Source organism: Delphinapterus leucas, chromosome 8 (assembly GCF_059928025.1).
Source record: "Delphinapterus leucas isolate spDelLeu-1000000601 "Yukka" chromosome 8, BTC_Dleu_Yukka2, whole genome shotgun sequence".
In the NCBI taxonomy this organism is placed as follows: Eukaryota; Metazoa; Chordata; class Mammalia; order Artiodactyla; family Monodontidae; genus Delphinapterus; species Delphinapterus leucas.
In genome coordinates, this window is record NC_143136.1 from 93711477 (window position 1) to 93727903 (window position 16427).

General features: G+C 37.8%; 1 protein-coding gene across 3 annotated transcripts in view; it reads right to left on the reverse strand.

Annotated features, from left to right (window-relative positions):
* UBXN4 (UBX domain protein 4) overlaps positions 1–16427 on the reverse strand; it is a 34114-nt gene that overhangs the window by 9129 nt on the left and 8558 nt on the right. For all 3 annotated transcript variants that reach the window (XM_089916055.1, XM_089916054.1, XM_022569624.3), the window contains exons 3-9: positions 14444–14472; positions 13662–13780; positions 12844–13018; positions 8563–8656; positions 5167–5221; positions 4246–4410; positions 3081–3208 (exon numbers count right to left, since the gene is read on the reverse strand). In XM_089916055.1, coding sequence (XP_089772181.1) covers positions 3081–3208; positions 4246–4410; positions 5167–5221; positions 8563–8656; positions 12844–13018; positions 13662–13780; positions 14444–14472 — 765 coding nt within the window. The remainder of the gene's footprint in view (positions 1–3080; positions 3209–4245; positions 4411–5166; positions 5222–8562; positions 8657–12843; positions 13019–13661; positions 13781–14443; positions 14473–16427) is intronic.

Sequence of the window (16427 nt, forward strand, 5' to 3'; positions counted from 1 at the left end):
AGCACATTTTGGCTATTATGAAGAACGCTGCTATGAATATTCATGTACAGGTTTCTGTGTGGACATTGTTTTCAACTCTCTTGGATATATACTTAAGAGTAGAATTGCTTAGCATTTTGAGGAACTGCCAAGTTGTTTTTCCAAAGCGGTTGTACCATTTTATAACCCCATCAGCAATGTAGGAAGGTTCCAAATTCTCCACATCCTTGCCAAGACCTGGCGGTTACTTACTTACATTACTTACTTACTTATTTTTTTTCGGCCATGAGGCATTCAGGGTCTTAGTTCCCTGACCAGGGATCGAACCTGTGCCCCCTACATTGGGAGCATGGAATCTCAATCACTGAACCGCCAGGGAAATCCTGGTGGTCACTTTAAATTTAGCCTTCCTAGAAGGTGTGGTTTTGATTTGATTTTCCTAATGACTAATAATGTGGAGCATCTTTTCATGTGCTTATTAATCACTTGTATATCTTCTCTGAAAAAATATCTATTCAAATTCTTTCCCCATATTTAAATTGGGTTGTTTGCTTCTTTGTTGTTGACTTTTTATATTCCAGTTACAAGTCTGTTATCAGATATATGGTTTGCAAATATTTTCTCCAATTTTTTTTTTTTTTTGGTCGCACTGTGTGGCATGCAGGATCTTAGTTCCCTGACCAGGGATCAAGCCCGTGCCCCCTGCAGTGGAAGTGCGGAGTCTTAACCACTGGACCGCCAGGGAAGTCCCTCCAATTTTGTGGGTTGTCTTTTCACTATCCTGATGATATCCTTTGAAGCATAAAAGTTTTTAATTTCGATGAAGTCCAACTTATCTGTTGCTTTCGTCACTTGTGCTTTTGGTGTCATGTCTAAGAATCCATTGCCTATTCCAAGATCACAACATTTCCTCATTTCTTTTCCTCCCAAGAGTTTATACTTTTAGCTTTCACACTTAGGTAGATGATCCATATGGTGTGAGATAATGGTCCAAATTTATTATTTTGCACATGGATATCCACTTGTCCAAGCAGCATCTGTTGAAGACACCATTTTCTCCCCCATTGAATAGTCTCAGTAAACTTTTCAAAAATCAGTTGATCATAAACGCATAGGTTTATTTCTAGAGACTCAATTCCTATTACAGGCATACCTCAGAGATATTGTGGGTTTGGTTCCACACCACCACAATTATCACAGTAAAGTGAGTCACATGAAATTTTTGGTTTCCCAGTGCATGTAAGTTATGTTTATACTATACTCCAGTCTAATAAGTGTGCAGTAGCATATGTCTAGAAAAACCATGTACATGCCTTAATTAAAAAATATTTTATTGCTAAAAATGCTAACTATCAACTGACAACACAGAGTTGCCACAAAACTTCAATCTGTAAAAAACTGCAATAAAGCATTAGCGCAATAAACGAGGTATGCCTATACATCAACCCATATGTCCATCCTTATGCCAATACCACACTGTCTTGGTTACCGTAGTTTCATAGTTAAGTTTTAAAATCAGAAAGTTTGAGTCCTCCAACTTTGTTCTTTTTCCAGATTGTTTTCACTATTCTGGGTCCCTTGCATTTCCATATAAATTTTAGAATCAGATTCCTGCATAAATTTTGGCAAAAAAAAAACAGCTGGAATTTTGATAGGGATTGTGTTGCATCCGTAAACCAGCTTGGGGATTACTGCCATCTTAACAATATAGTCTTCTGATCTATGAAAATAAAATATCTTTCCATGTATTTAGTTAGGTCTTCTTTAATTATTTCTATAATGTTTTCTAGTTTTCAGTGTACAAGTTTTTTTATACTTCTGTTAAATATATTCTTAAGTATTTTATGACTTTCGGAAAATAGTTTTTATTTATTTTATTTATTTATTTTTGGCTGCATTGGGTCTTCATTGCTGTGCGCGGGCTTTCTCTAGTTGCAGTGAGTGGGGGCTACTCTTCATTGCAGTTCGCGTGCTTCTCATTGCACTGGCTTCTCTTGTTACAGAGCATGGGCTCTAGGTGCACAGGCTTCAGTAGTTGTGGTGCGCGGGCTCAGTAGTTGTGGCTTGCTGGCTCTAGAGCACAGGCTCAGTAGTTGTGGCACACAAGCTTAGCTGCTCCGCAGCATGTGGGATCTTCCCAGACCAGGGTTCGAACCCATGTCCCCTGCATTGGCAGGCGGATTCTTAACCACTGCGCCACCAGGGAAATCCCACTTGTTAATCTTCTAATATAGAAAATACAGAAAAGTACAAAGAACAAAACAAACGTTAACCGTAATCCTACTAGCAGTATGTACTGGAAATCTGAATTTTGGTCTTTGTAACACATTTTTGTTTTGGGAACTGCCTTATCCCTCCAATTCATTCATTCATTCGGGTATGATTATCAGTAATATTTCCTTATCTCCTTCAGCACAGGGGTGGGCATGTCTACTACCCCAACCAGCTGGCCTATACAAGTGGACATAGTGATTGGTATTAAGATGGCCACATGACCCAAGCAGGGCCAATCAGAATTCTCAGTGAATGAGAAAAAGGATTAGTCTTTCCTCTCTAGAATCAGAAGCTCAAGATCCTGGAAGGTGCCAGGAGGCCCTAGGCTCTCCTGACACTATCTAAAGAGTTTCTCTGAGAATAAAGCTAAGACAGAAACCAAGAGATTAAAAGGAGAGAGAAAAAATCCTAATAATATCCTTCAGATCCCTGGATCTGGTGATGCCTAACCAATTCTATCACTGTAACTCCCAGCTGCAGAGCCAACAGATTCCCTCTTTTGCTTAATCCTGTTTGACTTGATACTCTAACAAGTAAAGAATTCCAGTACACATGAGATAATCACTATAATCATTTTGATGTATGTGCTTTCTGTCTTTTGAAAAGAGATTTCTTCAGCCTTCTTTTAAACATCATGTATTTAGTACCATTACGTTGTACATTCACATTCAATGACAAATACCACTGGCAGCTGCCAAACTGATCAATATGTTCTTGTAGAACTATTTATTAATCCACAGGACACATCAGTGTTAAAAAGCAGCCCACAACTGCTTTTCTCCTCAGCTGCCATGTATACACATACATTTTAGCAGGAAATAAAGTACCTTCTTTCTTTTGTGGAAGAGTCTCTCTTGACTTCCATTTCTGCCTGTTTGGCTATCAGGGCAGCAGCTTTAGCAGCTTCTACTTCTTCCTTTGTCTTTGCAAAACGAGCAGCTCTCTCTGCACGGTCCTTTAAAACAGTTGTTAGATACTAATTATATTTCACTGCCAGAAAGATCTAGTTACACATTTCCAAACATAAGGAACATAAATATGCATGAAATTCCTTAAGGCCATACATGAACTTCATCACTCTGATACTGGTATTTTTTAGTTTTATCAACTTTCAGGGACCAGAGTTATTAGTAAACAAACAAGGACTTGATTTTGGTCACTATTCTCTCTCTAAAGCCTGGAACAAGGTCTGGCACATAACAGATAATCAATAAATACTTACTGAATGAATAAATAAACGAACAATATTAAGTAGGGTGTAATATGTATTACAACTGCTTAATTCTAAAAGCAATTGTTGGGACTTCCCTGGTGGCGCAGTGGTTAAGAATCCGCCTGCCAATTCAGGGGACGTGGGTTCGAGCCCTGGTCCAGGAAGATCCCACATGTCACAGAGCAACTGAGCCCGTGCGCACAACTACTGAAGCCTGTGCGCCTAGAGCCTGTGCTGCACAACAAGAGAAGCTGCTGCAACGAGAGGCATGCATGCCGCAACAAAGAGTAACTCCCACTCTCCACAACTAGAGAAAGCCTGCGCACAGCAACAAAGACCCAATGCAGCCAAAAATAAATTAATTTTAAATAAATAAATAAATAAAAGCAATTGTTGCAAAACTATCCTAAAGCTTGATGTGTCTAAATCCTTTGAATGTCCTAAAAAAGAATGCTTATGACTAGCGGAGCCTGTGACGTTGCAAATTCTTAGCTTCTTTCCTAGGGAATCTTTGAAAACTACCTTTTCACTACTGATAAAATTCATAATATAACACTGAGAAAAACTACTTCCAAAAAATCATCTCAATTTTAATCTTAACTGTATTTTAATTCAATACACAATTTCTAGGAAAAGAAAACAGAATTGGTATGCTCTGAGTCCCTAAAATCTACTGTTTTCGTGTGCCCTGTCTGGTAGTAAACCAAAACCATTGTGCATGAAAAAACAATTTCACTAATGTTCTAGAGTCAAGCATTAAAAATAAACTTAATACTCACCAGTGCAATCTGCTGTTTTATACGCTCTCGAGCTGCCCTATCTTCTGCCTTTTCTCTGTTTCTTTCCTCTAACATTCTTTTTGTTAATTCTTCTTCTTGCTTTCTTTTATAATCCAACATTTCTTTTCCAGTTTTCCTCCTCTCAATTTCCTTCTTAATCTCTCTCTGAATTAAAGAAAAAGTAAGTTTTATGAGCCAAAAACAAAATTTAATAATCTTCCTTTAATATTATTTTGTATGCAGGGAAAGCCGGTTGTAGGGTACAGCTAAAGGAACAGAACAACTTCACAAAATCTAGGGGTCTAGTAGAATGTATTAACAGCATGGGTTAATGGTCAAATGTCTATCAACTTATAAGTCTTTGCCAGTGGTTCTGTTAAGATTATGATATGGTCAGTGTCATTTGAAAAAAAAACATTACACGTCTTTGGTTTCTGAGGTGCCCTCTAAGGACAACATGGTAGTCATTTATTTAGCTTGAAGACCTGATAACCTTCGTATATTAGAACCCCAAAGAGATGACGCAGTTCAGGTGCACAAGGTGAGAAAAACCAATAATGCACTAGAATGCAGCAACACCAAAGGAAAAATTCAGCAAAATATCTACGCATTTCTTTTTCACAAAACTAAAACTTTGAACTGCATCAAACCAATTTTAGTTCAAGTCCCTTTATTCTTAGCGTAAAGGATTTATTGCAGAGGAAGAAAAGATGGTCCAACCTATTCCTAGCAATTTATAAAAAGAACACAAAAAAGTGTACACTATGACCTTACTACAGAAGACAGATAATTCCCCTCACTGTGCTGCAACACTGAACTATATAACCAGGAAGCCATTCCAGGTTTGCCAAACTGAATAGGGAATCAAATGCTCCCTCACTTAAGGGAAGAGGAAAACAATGCCAGGCACATGCACTTTACCTGTTCTTCCTCTTTCCTTTTCTCTTCTCTCCTTTCTTCAAGTTTTTTGGTTAGTCTGTATTTTAAAAGTTTAAAAAATACATTAACTGAGATACATCATATTAATATAAATTACATTTAGAAGATTTCTTTAGCTAAAAACTGGGGAAATGTGGAGACAGACAAAAAAGCTCCTGAAGGCAAAGCAACAACTTACCTACCTGGTCCCTGCCCCTAGGGAAATCCATGAGGAGTCAGTGGGACCATCAGAAGCCTCACTCCAGCTCTAAGTGCCTTACCTCCTACTTAACATTAGTTCCCATTCCTCCCAATTTATCAGATCTTGATTTTTTTTGTTTTGGCTGCGCCATGTGGCTTGTGGGATCTTAGTTCCCCGACCAGGGATTGAACCTGGGGCCTTGGCAGTGAGAGCTCGGAGTCCCAACCACTGGACTGCCAGGGAATTCCCTGAATATTTATTTGAAAATATGCATCTTCAAATACATATGTATAAATCAATGACTTACAAATGCTTTACTTCTTACAAAGACGTAAACAGTATTATGGCACAAAACTGTTAAAAAATAAAAGCAAAAAGCTGAAGGCTAACATTTATAAAAACCAGTAATTCCAAAATTGATTCTGAACTGTGAGAAACTCAGCAATTAAAAACTAATGATTCTGAAAGCAGACAGTGGTAATGGCTGCACAACCTTGTGAATATATAAAAACCCACTGAATTGCATACACTTTGAATTTTATGGTATGTGAATTATATCTCAATTTTTAAAAACTAATGGCACTTTCTCTCAGAGGGATTTAGGTTACACAGGTATATGCATTTGTTAAAACTCAGTTGAACAACTTGTGCCAGAAATCAAGGGACGCTCAAAGAATGATGGTTTAGAACCCCAAAGAGATGATGAAGTTTAGGTGCACACAGTGAGAAAAATGAATGATGCGCTAGAACGCAGCAACACCAGAGGAAAAACTTAGCAAAATGTCTACAGATTTCTTTTTTACAAAAAGGATGTCAAAAGGACATAAGGCCCAGGATGAAGAGGTTCCACTAACCAAATGTGAAGCAATCTGTGCATCAAAAAAATTGTAAGAGAAATTAATTGTAACACATTAGAGTTAAAAAAAGGACCCTGAAATATCTTACTGCTGACAGAAGTTATGAATTGGTATAACCACTCTGGAAAACTGTTCAGCCAGTATCTATGACCCAGAAATTCAGACTCCTGAAAATACACCCAAAAAATATGTTCACCAAGACACGTAATAAAAGAATGTTCATAGCAATTCTATTCTTAACTGACCCAAACTGAAAATAATTCAAATATCCATCAACAATAGACTGGATAAATAAATTGTGGTATAGTCAATACACAGTCAATATAGCTATACAGTAACAAGCAACAATTTGAAGTGCTTACACGATTTTAATTATATGATCATATGACCCGGATTTTTGAAATGCTGTCTAAGCAGCTAATAGTTACTTCCCAATGAAAACTGTTTCGCTATTAAGAGCTTGTCAACATTTTATCTAATCTCAACATTAGTATCCCTTTTTAGAAGCTTAACAAATTTTGTGTATATGTATCTTCTAAGAGTGCTTTATAGTTTTTTTCAATTTAAGAAATCTTAAACAGCTGTAGACCCACTCTGTCCTGACAGGCTAACTATAAAAGTAATAATGCTCAATGAAGAAAACTTGGCAACCCCAGAACAAAGCAAAGAAAAAAATCTCGAATTCCAATTTCATAGATACCAGTATAAACACTTTGGTGCATGTCTTAAAATATCTTTTTTGGACTCATTATACTATATAACACATATACACCAGTATGTGTACATATAATTATTTTTTAATTAAAAATGGCATATTGGGCTTCCCTGGTGGCGCAGTGGTTGAGAGTCCACCTGCCAATGCAGGGGACACAGGTTCGTGCCCCGGTCCGGGAAGATCCCACATGCCACGGAGCGGCTGGGCCCGTGAGCCATGGCTGCTGGGCCTGTGCATCTGGAGCCTGTGCTCCGCAACGGGAGAGGCCACAGCAGTAAGAGGCCCACGTATCAAAAAAAAAAAAAAAAAAATGGCGTATTATATTCTATTTGCAGAACCGTCAGGCAGACACAAGCAGACATCCCTTTACATAAGAATGGAAGCTATTGGGGGGTAATTCCCTGGCTGTCCAGTGGTTAGGACTCTGAGCTCTCATTGCCAAGGGCCCGGGTTCGATCCCTGGTTGGGGAACTAAGATCCCACAAGCCATGTGGCGTGGCCAAAAAAAAAAAAAATGGACTATTAAGAAATAACAGAAACTCCCCTTTCCCACAGGAATTAAATAGCACTTGATCTCACCCCACAATAAAGGGCTACCTGCCATGTTTCTTCACATTCCCCCCAACTCTCGAAATCTTTTCCTGATTTTTCACTTTCACTTCACCCCAGGATCCCAGGGTGAGGCAAGTAAGGGTGCACAGTGGTGGGCTTGGTGTTAGCAAAGCAGAAAGAAACAGAAGAGGATGAGCCCCTGGAACTCTGGTTCCCTACTGCTCTTCTTCCAGACACACACCATTTCTCATTGCTGTGAGAGATCTACCCTGCTTTGCACCTCCAGATTCTGGCCCTGCCCCAACTCCCATAAAGAACAATCAGAATCTAGGTTTTGCTAAAATGAAGCACATTTTTACTGAATCATGAGCTAACCCAAATACCCAATATCAGCAATCATTTTGAACTCTGGTTCCCCATAACATCTATGTGAACAAGAAAATATCAAGTCTAAGTAATTTTTCTTAACTTCCATATTACACGGAATGATTTTTTTTTTTTTCGGAATGATTTTTAAGTCAAGATTTTAAAATATTCCTGCTTATCCATTCACCATTAACTCAGTTATCTTTTAAGAATCATAGTATAAGACTATGATTTGATAATCACTACAAAATTAAAAATACTAAACTAGAAACCACAAGAAGTCAGAAATTTGATTATGAGACCAACTAATAACACATGACACTTAATAGACACCCACTTATGCAGAACCCAGGCTCAGTACATAGTCATAAAATTAGATGAAGTTCTTGCCCATCTGGAACTTATCCTATGACACAGAGAGATAAAAGCAGAAGTAACAGATGGAAACACATATACCAAAATAGTAGTGAAAAAGGGATTCTTAAAATTATCAGACCTAAAGCTGACCAATGACTTCGGAGACACAGAAGTTTTTACTTCTAGAATGTAGTTTTTATGGATACAAATAAGTTGGTCAGGTAATAAAAAACTTCAACCTAGAATTCTGAAATTTCATTTGTGTAATTTTAGCTCTTATTCAAATCAATGAAATAACTGAAAACCACTGTCTTTCTAACAAAATACTATTTCTAAAAACAAGACCAAACCTTTCCACTCTGATGGTGAGCTCCTCTGTAGGTCTCTGATTTGAACACCCACCAGGCTCTTGAGACACAGTGGCCTGGCCTGAAATTTCTCCTCCTTAATTATTTAAAAAAAAAAAAAAAGAAAGAAAGAAAAGAATTAAGAAGAATATTGCATTCAATGCCAATTTTTAAAAAGGTATATATCTTTTGGGTTACAACATCTGTTAACAATCTTGTTTCTTAAACAATACATTTTCCCCCTAAGAATGGAGTAGGAGATAAGAAATGAGCTATTACTAGTGACAATTCTTACGTTTGGATCTGGATACAAAAGTATGTAAATGGGAAATAAGGCAGCTACCCAGCTGAAAGCCACTGAGATAAAACATGAAATATTAATCTGGCAGTGAGAGATATAACAAAAGTAGACTAAGCATGCCTGGCCAGGGGTAGGCTCTACTCTAAAGAAGCATGGTCCAATATCTTTGGTATCCCATAGGGTAGCCGTTAGTCAGGGACAAGTGGCTACTCAGCACTGGTAATAAGGCCAGTGCAGGTGAGAGACTAAATTTTTAATTGTATTTAATTTTAATTAAAATTGCCACGTGTGGCTGCGGTTATGGTCTTCAATAGTGAAGCTCTAGGGACCTCCCTGGCTGTCCAATGGTTAGGACTCTGCACTTCCACTGCAGGCGGCACGGGTTTGATACCTGGTTGGCGAACTAAGATCCGGCATGCTGTGCATCACAGTCAAAAAAAAAAAAAAAAAAAAAGGGTGGGGAGGGAATTCTAGAGGCCAAGTTTGATACTCAGTATCACTCTAGACTTATGATGACCCAAGGGATCTACTTCTGCACACCACAATGATTCCTTAGAAAAGCTTTTTACATCTACACTAGTATTCTTTTAAGGATCTCCTGAAGGACAGAATTTCGTCCTGGCCTGCTGTAGAGGATAGCTATGGTCTGGTACTCCCTTTCAGAACCTCTGCTATTTCCTTCCTTACCACTCACCAACAACTTAATTCTTCTTTACCTTTTTGATCCTTGGAAGAGCATGGACTGTGGAGCAACAGAGTCTGGGTTGAATCCTGTTCTGTCACTTTAGTAAATAAGTTACTTACTCTCACTGTACCTCTTCTGTAAAATGGGGACAGTAACCTCATAGAAATGTCATGAGAAGTATGTGTTAATAGAAGTAAAACGCTGAGACTTTTACTAGGACTAGCACATAGTAAGTGCTTCAGTTATTACAGCAGTAGTAGAAATATTAGAATTATTAAGCAGAACCAAAGGTACACATCTCTTCTTACCTCTGCATTCAGTGCATCACCTATGTAACTTGAAATCAGTCATAGTAGGAATATTTACACTTTGGAAATTAGCAAACACTACCAATAAGGGCTTTTTATCTCCCCCCAAAAAATCACCTTTTGTTAAATATTTACCAGCATACCATTGAATGAAACCCTTGGATAAGAAGTGGTAACCTCTGGCAGCCAGTGTGTGTTCAGTAGGAAATTAATCACTTTTCTTTAGTAAATAAAATGAATGCCAAGGACATTTGTATCTTTTTTTTAATTTTTTTGCGGTACGCGGGCCTCTCACTGCTGTGGCCTCTCCCGTTGCAGAGCACAGGCTCCGGAAGCGCAGGCTCAGCAGCCATGGCTCATGGGCCCAAGCTGCTCCACGGCACGTGGGATCCTCCCGGACCGGGGCACGAACCCATGTCCCCTGCATCGGCAGGCGGACTCTCAACCACTGTGCCACCAGGGAAGCCCGACATTTATATCTTGTTATCAGAAAAAAAATTTAAGAAAACTTCTGAAGATAATCTGTGGACAAGCTGAAAAGAAAAGTACTGTGTGTAACTTAGGTGGATCTATGACTCATAAACAAAGAAAAATGGATGGAAATAAGCTAAAACAACTGATAAAAGTCCAAACACAGGGACTTCCCTGGTGGCACAAAGGTTAGGAATCTGCCTGCCAATGCAGGGGACACAGGTTCGATACCTGGTCCAAGAAGATCCCACATGCCACAGAGCAACTAAGCCCGTGCACCACAACTACTGAACCTGTGCTCTAGAGCCCGCGAGCCACAACTACTGAAAGCCCGCGTGCCTAGAGCCTGTGCTCTGCAACTAGAGGCCACCAAAATGCAATGAGAAGCCCGCGCACCACAACGAAGAGTAGCGCCCGCTCACCACAGCTAGAGAAAAGCCCGTGCGCAGCAACAAAGACCCAATGCAGCCAAAAATAAATAAATGTATTTTTTTTTAAAAAATCCAAAAACAATAAAAATTTACTAGAGGACGTTCTGTCTTTAGGTTTAAGAAGACAACTGGAGGGCTTTCCTGGTGGTGCAGTGGTTAAGAATCCGCCTGCCAATGCAGGGGATGCGGGTTCAAGCCCTGATCCAGGAAGATTCCCACATGCCGTGGAGCAACTAAGCCCGTGCGACACAACTACTGAGCCTGCGCTCTAGACCCTGGGAGCCACACCTACTGAGCCTGCACGCCACAACTACTGAAGCCCACGTGCCTAGAGCACGTGCTCTGCAACAAGAGAAGCCACTGCAATGAGAAGCCCGCACACCGCAACAAAGAGTAGCCCCCGCTCACTGCAACTAGAGAAAGCCCACGCGCAGCAACGAAGATCCAACACAGCCAAAATTAAAAAGATAAATTAATTTTAAAAAAATGATATATTGGACTCCAACTCAAACAAACTGAAAAACTTAGTGTAATGTAAATATTGCCTAGATAATTAATGATAAAAAGAAATTACTGTTAAACTTTCTAGGTTTCATAAGGGATAATGGTATTGTGGTTATTTTTTTAAAGTGCTTATCTTTTAGATAACAATATTTTTTGTTTTGTTTTGTTTTTGCTGTGCCGTGTGGCTTATGCGATTTTTAGTTCCCTGACCAGGGATTGAACTCGGGCCCTAGGCAGTGACAGCACGGACTCCTAACCACTGGACCACCAGGAAATTCCCGGTACCAACATTTTTAAAGATGAAATGATATAATGCCTAAGTGTGTTCTAAATAATAAATGGCGAGGAGACGAGGAAAGGGGGCATAGATGAAACAATATTGGCCATGAATCAAAAATAGTTGGGGGACTTGTCTGGCAGTCGAGTGGTTAAGACTCCGCACTTCCACTGTAGGGGGCGCAGTTTGATCCCTGGTCAGGGAACTAAGATCCTACAAGGCACGGGGTGCAGCCAAAAAAAAAAAAAAAAAAAAAGTTGAAAGACAGGCAATGGGTTCATGGGATGGGATTTCTTATATTAATTTCTCTACTTCTGTGTATGTTTGAAATTTTCCATAATGAAGCTAAAAAAAAAAAAAGCTACAAAGAACTGAGATTAGAGTTGCTACTCACCTCGGATAAGACAGAGTCTAACAGTTTGAGTCTAACCAAATTAATTGCCTACTAAAACAAAAACATCAACACTCTTTGTGGGAATATAATAGAATCCAGAGTGTTATGTGTAACTCTTTAAGTAGCACTAAAGCACTCAAGTGAATGGGAAATTACAGAGCATCAAATTTCAGTTCAGTAAAGGAAGAACTTTTCTAAAAACTAGGGCTTTGACAATAGAATAGGCTTCCTAGCAAGGTACTGAGCTTCCTGTCATTAAATGTATTCAAATAGAGGCTTGATGATTATCTATCCAGGATGCTGGAGCACGATCACCTTTTAGGATACTAATATTCTAACTTCTTAACTTATCTAACCCTACATTGCCTAATACAAAGCTATATTACACAGAACAACTCTGACTGTGCATGATCCCTAATATACAATATAAAATTTCTCCTCTGCCTTTTCTATCAACCCCTCTGCAGTCACACCTCCTACTGCTACAAGCTCTATTTTACAATTAACTTTTAATTCTAATTTTAAAAATGCAAATACTATTCTCTTAAAAGTGTATAGTATTTTATGTTATAAAAACAATTTCAAACACATCAGTTCACTTGGTCCTTTCGATATCCTCTGGCTGAGAAGAGATTTACAAAACTCATGAGTATCATAATGACAGTCCCTGAACCATAGCACAGTAGCAGAAATTACTACTATCAGCTGTTCTGGACTGTTGCCTATTTGGGTTTGAAGGACAGAGTCACTGACTTGATCCCCTTCTGCCACTAAATGACAAACATATTAAATTTAAAGTTAAATGAACGTGCAGAGGGAAAATACAGTATTCTTATTTTTAAGGATATTAATCCACGGCCTTTATAGTGAAGTGGAGTGTTTAGTGTACCCAAAAGGGTACATTAAAAATTACCTGTTGCAGAATCTGACTTTGTATCAGAAGTGGGTGGTGTCTCACAGAGCTCTGCATTTCTGGACTGACAGTTTTCAGAAGTGTTGTTATGTTCAAATGAGGTGGATGGAGTAGAGACTGAACTTCCTGACTGGCCACTATCTGCCACTGATATTTCACCTTTTAACGAGTGCATCTAGGGAGAAAAAACATTGGAATTTAATTACAGATAAGAATCTAAGTTTACCATGGTATATGAGACCGAAACATGAGCAAGTCAATTTGTACTCCACAGAAGGGAGAAGTACTAAACTTTCCAAGTAAATCAATCTAAAATGTATAATCCTAAATATGACATAATCACATTATGGAATTCAACTGCAAGGTGACAAGAGCACAAAAAGATATTTAAAGCACACTGTTGATTTTTCTTACAATTAGAATTCAAGGAAAAAAGTTACAAGCTATATTAGCCATCTGCCCAAAGTGGATGCAAGTGAGAAATTGAGTAAGGTCCTTAAAACAAGTCAAGCAATATACTGTTAGGGACTTTAATGTGACAGCAACTCCCTTTTGCAACAAAATAATAGTGACTGCATTATGTGGCTGGCTGAGGGAGAAAAAGGGAAAGGAGAATAAGAAGTCACTCATGTATTAGGTATAGGCACCTCGAACTGCATGTTATTTTCAAAACCAGTCCAGAAAGACAGTATTTACTACCTTTTAATAGCATGGTTAGTTCCTGAATATTCAGAGTGGCTCCAAAAATATTCCAATGTCAAGTTCCTGACAAACCATTTACCCATGTTTATACAAAGAACAATTTTGTTTCTTCTCACCTGCCGGACTTTGTGGATTCTGGTAACAAGTTCATCTGCAGGAACACTTCCTGCTATTACTTCCAAGGGAATTCCACTGTCTCCAATAAAGAAACTGGATGGAACACACACTACAGGATCTGTACAGTTTAATTAAGTCTAACAATTCATGGGAAACAAGAGAATAATTTTATGAAACACTACTGGTAACAAAGCAAAAGAAATCATCTTTGTGAATTTCACAATATAATCAGCTAACATGTTCACAAAATAATTTCAACTACCCTATCACTATGCCTGTAATGCATGTGATATGTGAATTATGATTTATCTATATCACATATGTAAGTGGAAAACATCCACTACATTCCCCTCTATCATAACTTTTACATCTATCTTACCTCTTGCTAGCTACTTCTAACATTCCAACCAAACTGCATCATATTGCTCTCCAGCTATTCACAATTTATAAAAACTCCCCAAGGGGACTTCCCTGGCGGTCCACTGGTTAAGACTCTGCACTCCCACTGCAGGAAGCAGGGGTTCCATTCCTGGTCGTGGAACTAGGATCCTGCATGCTGCGCGGTGCAGCCAAAAAAAAAACCAACAAACTCCCCACGATTCCATTTGCTACAAGGTACTTACTGTCTCAAAGGACACTTAGTAATATAAAGTTTCCATAAACAAGAATGCATGAGTTCCTAAATAAAAATGAATAATTTCTAATTGTCATGAATCAACCAAAAGAAAGGAAACTCCTCAAGCAAAATATATATAAAACCAATTCTTCATGGAAAGGATACAGATCTGTGAAAATTGTAGGCAGGCTTCACTGTAAAACAAAATCAAACAGAAAATCACTAGATGAATACAAGTATTTCCCAAATATTGAGTTGTTTTTATAAAAATTTACTGTAGCAATTACAAGTATTTTTCTTAAACTATTAGTTCCTTTCATAGCCATCAACTGAAAGGGGAAAAACATAATCCTTATCTCACAGACCTTTTTTGGTTTGTTTTATAATTTTCAGATTAAAGAGCACTTGTTCTTGCAACCCACACACTGGTGGCCAGATCTGGCACCTAAAAATCAACTTAGCATCTGCCCCATGTGGCTTCCTCAGCAGCAAGTATTTCTGAATACAGTATCTTAACTTGTAATAAGAAGATATTAATACCTGTGACTTACTTGTGCAAGTGATAATGCTTTTATAACAAAGGATTCAAAAAAACCTAAATATCCACCAATAAAAACTAATGAATTGAAGCAACAACAACAACAAAAAACTAATGAATCATGCAATTGCAAAAAGGATAAAGGTATAAAAAGGTATGTCAAACTACTACCATTTTTGTAAAAAAGGGGGGGAAAACAAATATATTTTCTTGATTTGGTTGCCTCCAGAGAAGAGAACTGGGTGGTCAGGGACAGGGATGGGAGAGAGACTTTACACTATAATACAAATAAAAGACACTGATCAATGCAGAGGAGTAATTCCAAGAATCAAATTAATGCTTCTAAGAACCAGAAATTTGCTTCATTTTCTCTGAATATAAGGTATGATTATCATAAAAACATCTAAAAATACAAAAGTATAAAGAAAAAAATTACCAAGAATCCTACCTTTTCAGAAATAGCCACTGTAAACTTTTGATGCATTTCCAATCTATTTTCAATGCAGGACATAACATAAACTAACATGTTCCTAGAACATTAGGTAGCTTTGTTACTATTATATAATAAATAAAATTTACTTTTCATAATTTAAGACACACTAGATTCTATTAGTAGACTGTCCAAAATGAAACAAATATCAACCATCACTATACACAGGTATCCCTGCATCTGCTAACAGAAATTTGTTTTTAAAAATACTGGATATATCAGTCTGTATATAAATCTCAACAATTCTGAAATTCTCATTTCTTCCACATTCCCAATAAACCTCTACATTCCTCCTGCCATTACTGACTCTAAAAGGTGCTTCTGGAAGAAAATGAACAGTATCAATGACACAGTAGATTCTTTTAAAAAACGATTACAGCTCAATAAATATATAGTTCAGTAACTGCTGCTGTTGTGAGGCAGACTATACTATGATTTACTTTGTGATGTTTTGTTAATAAAGAAAATTTTTAAATAAAAAGTTTACAAACTTATAGGTAAATTTCTGAATATTTTAACCTTGACAGTAATTTTCATTTTGATATTACCAATATCAAAAGGACAGAACTACCACTTTAAAACTGCTAATGAATTAATGTTTCCAGCCATTTATCATTTATGGCTGCTGCTAACATAAAGAGAAACAACAGAGCATTATGTACCCTCTAATGGGAGAATGGAAGACTTACCACCATCTATGAAGTAGTCTTAAGGGGGAAAAAACCTAACCTGAATCCAACTGTCAATTTACAGAAAATAGAGGACAGAGTAATAAACTAAATGACACTAACAGAGCTGCAATGAACAAAACCTGTACTGTAGGAAACTACATAACGAATGACCTGGTTTCCCAAGAAAATAAACTACAAAGAAAAAGAGAGACACAGAAGCGAAGCCTACAGAGTAAAAGAGACTTGAGAGAGATCAATGCATCACAATGCGTGGACCTTGATGGATCCTGAACCAAACTGTAATAAATTAAATTAATAATAAAACCATGACTGATGAGAGAACTGAAAATTTGAACACTGAGTAGATATTTCAAGTTAAGAAATTAGATTCATTTTTGAAGTATTACAGTTATGTTAAAAAATTAAGAATCCTTATCTTTCAGAGACATA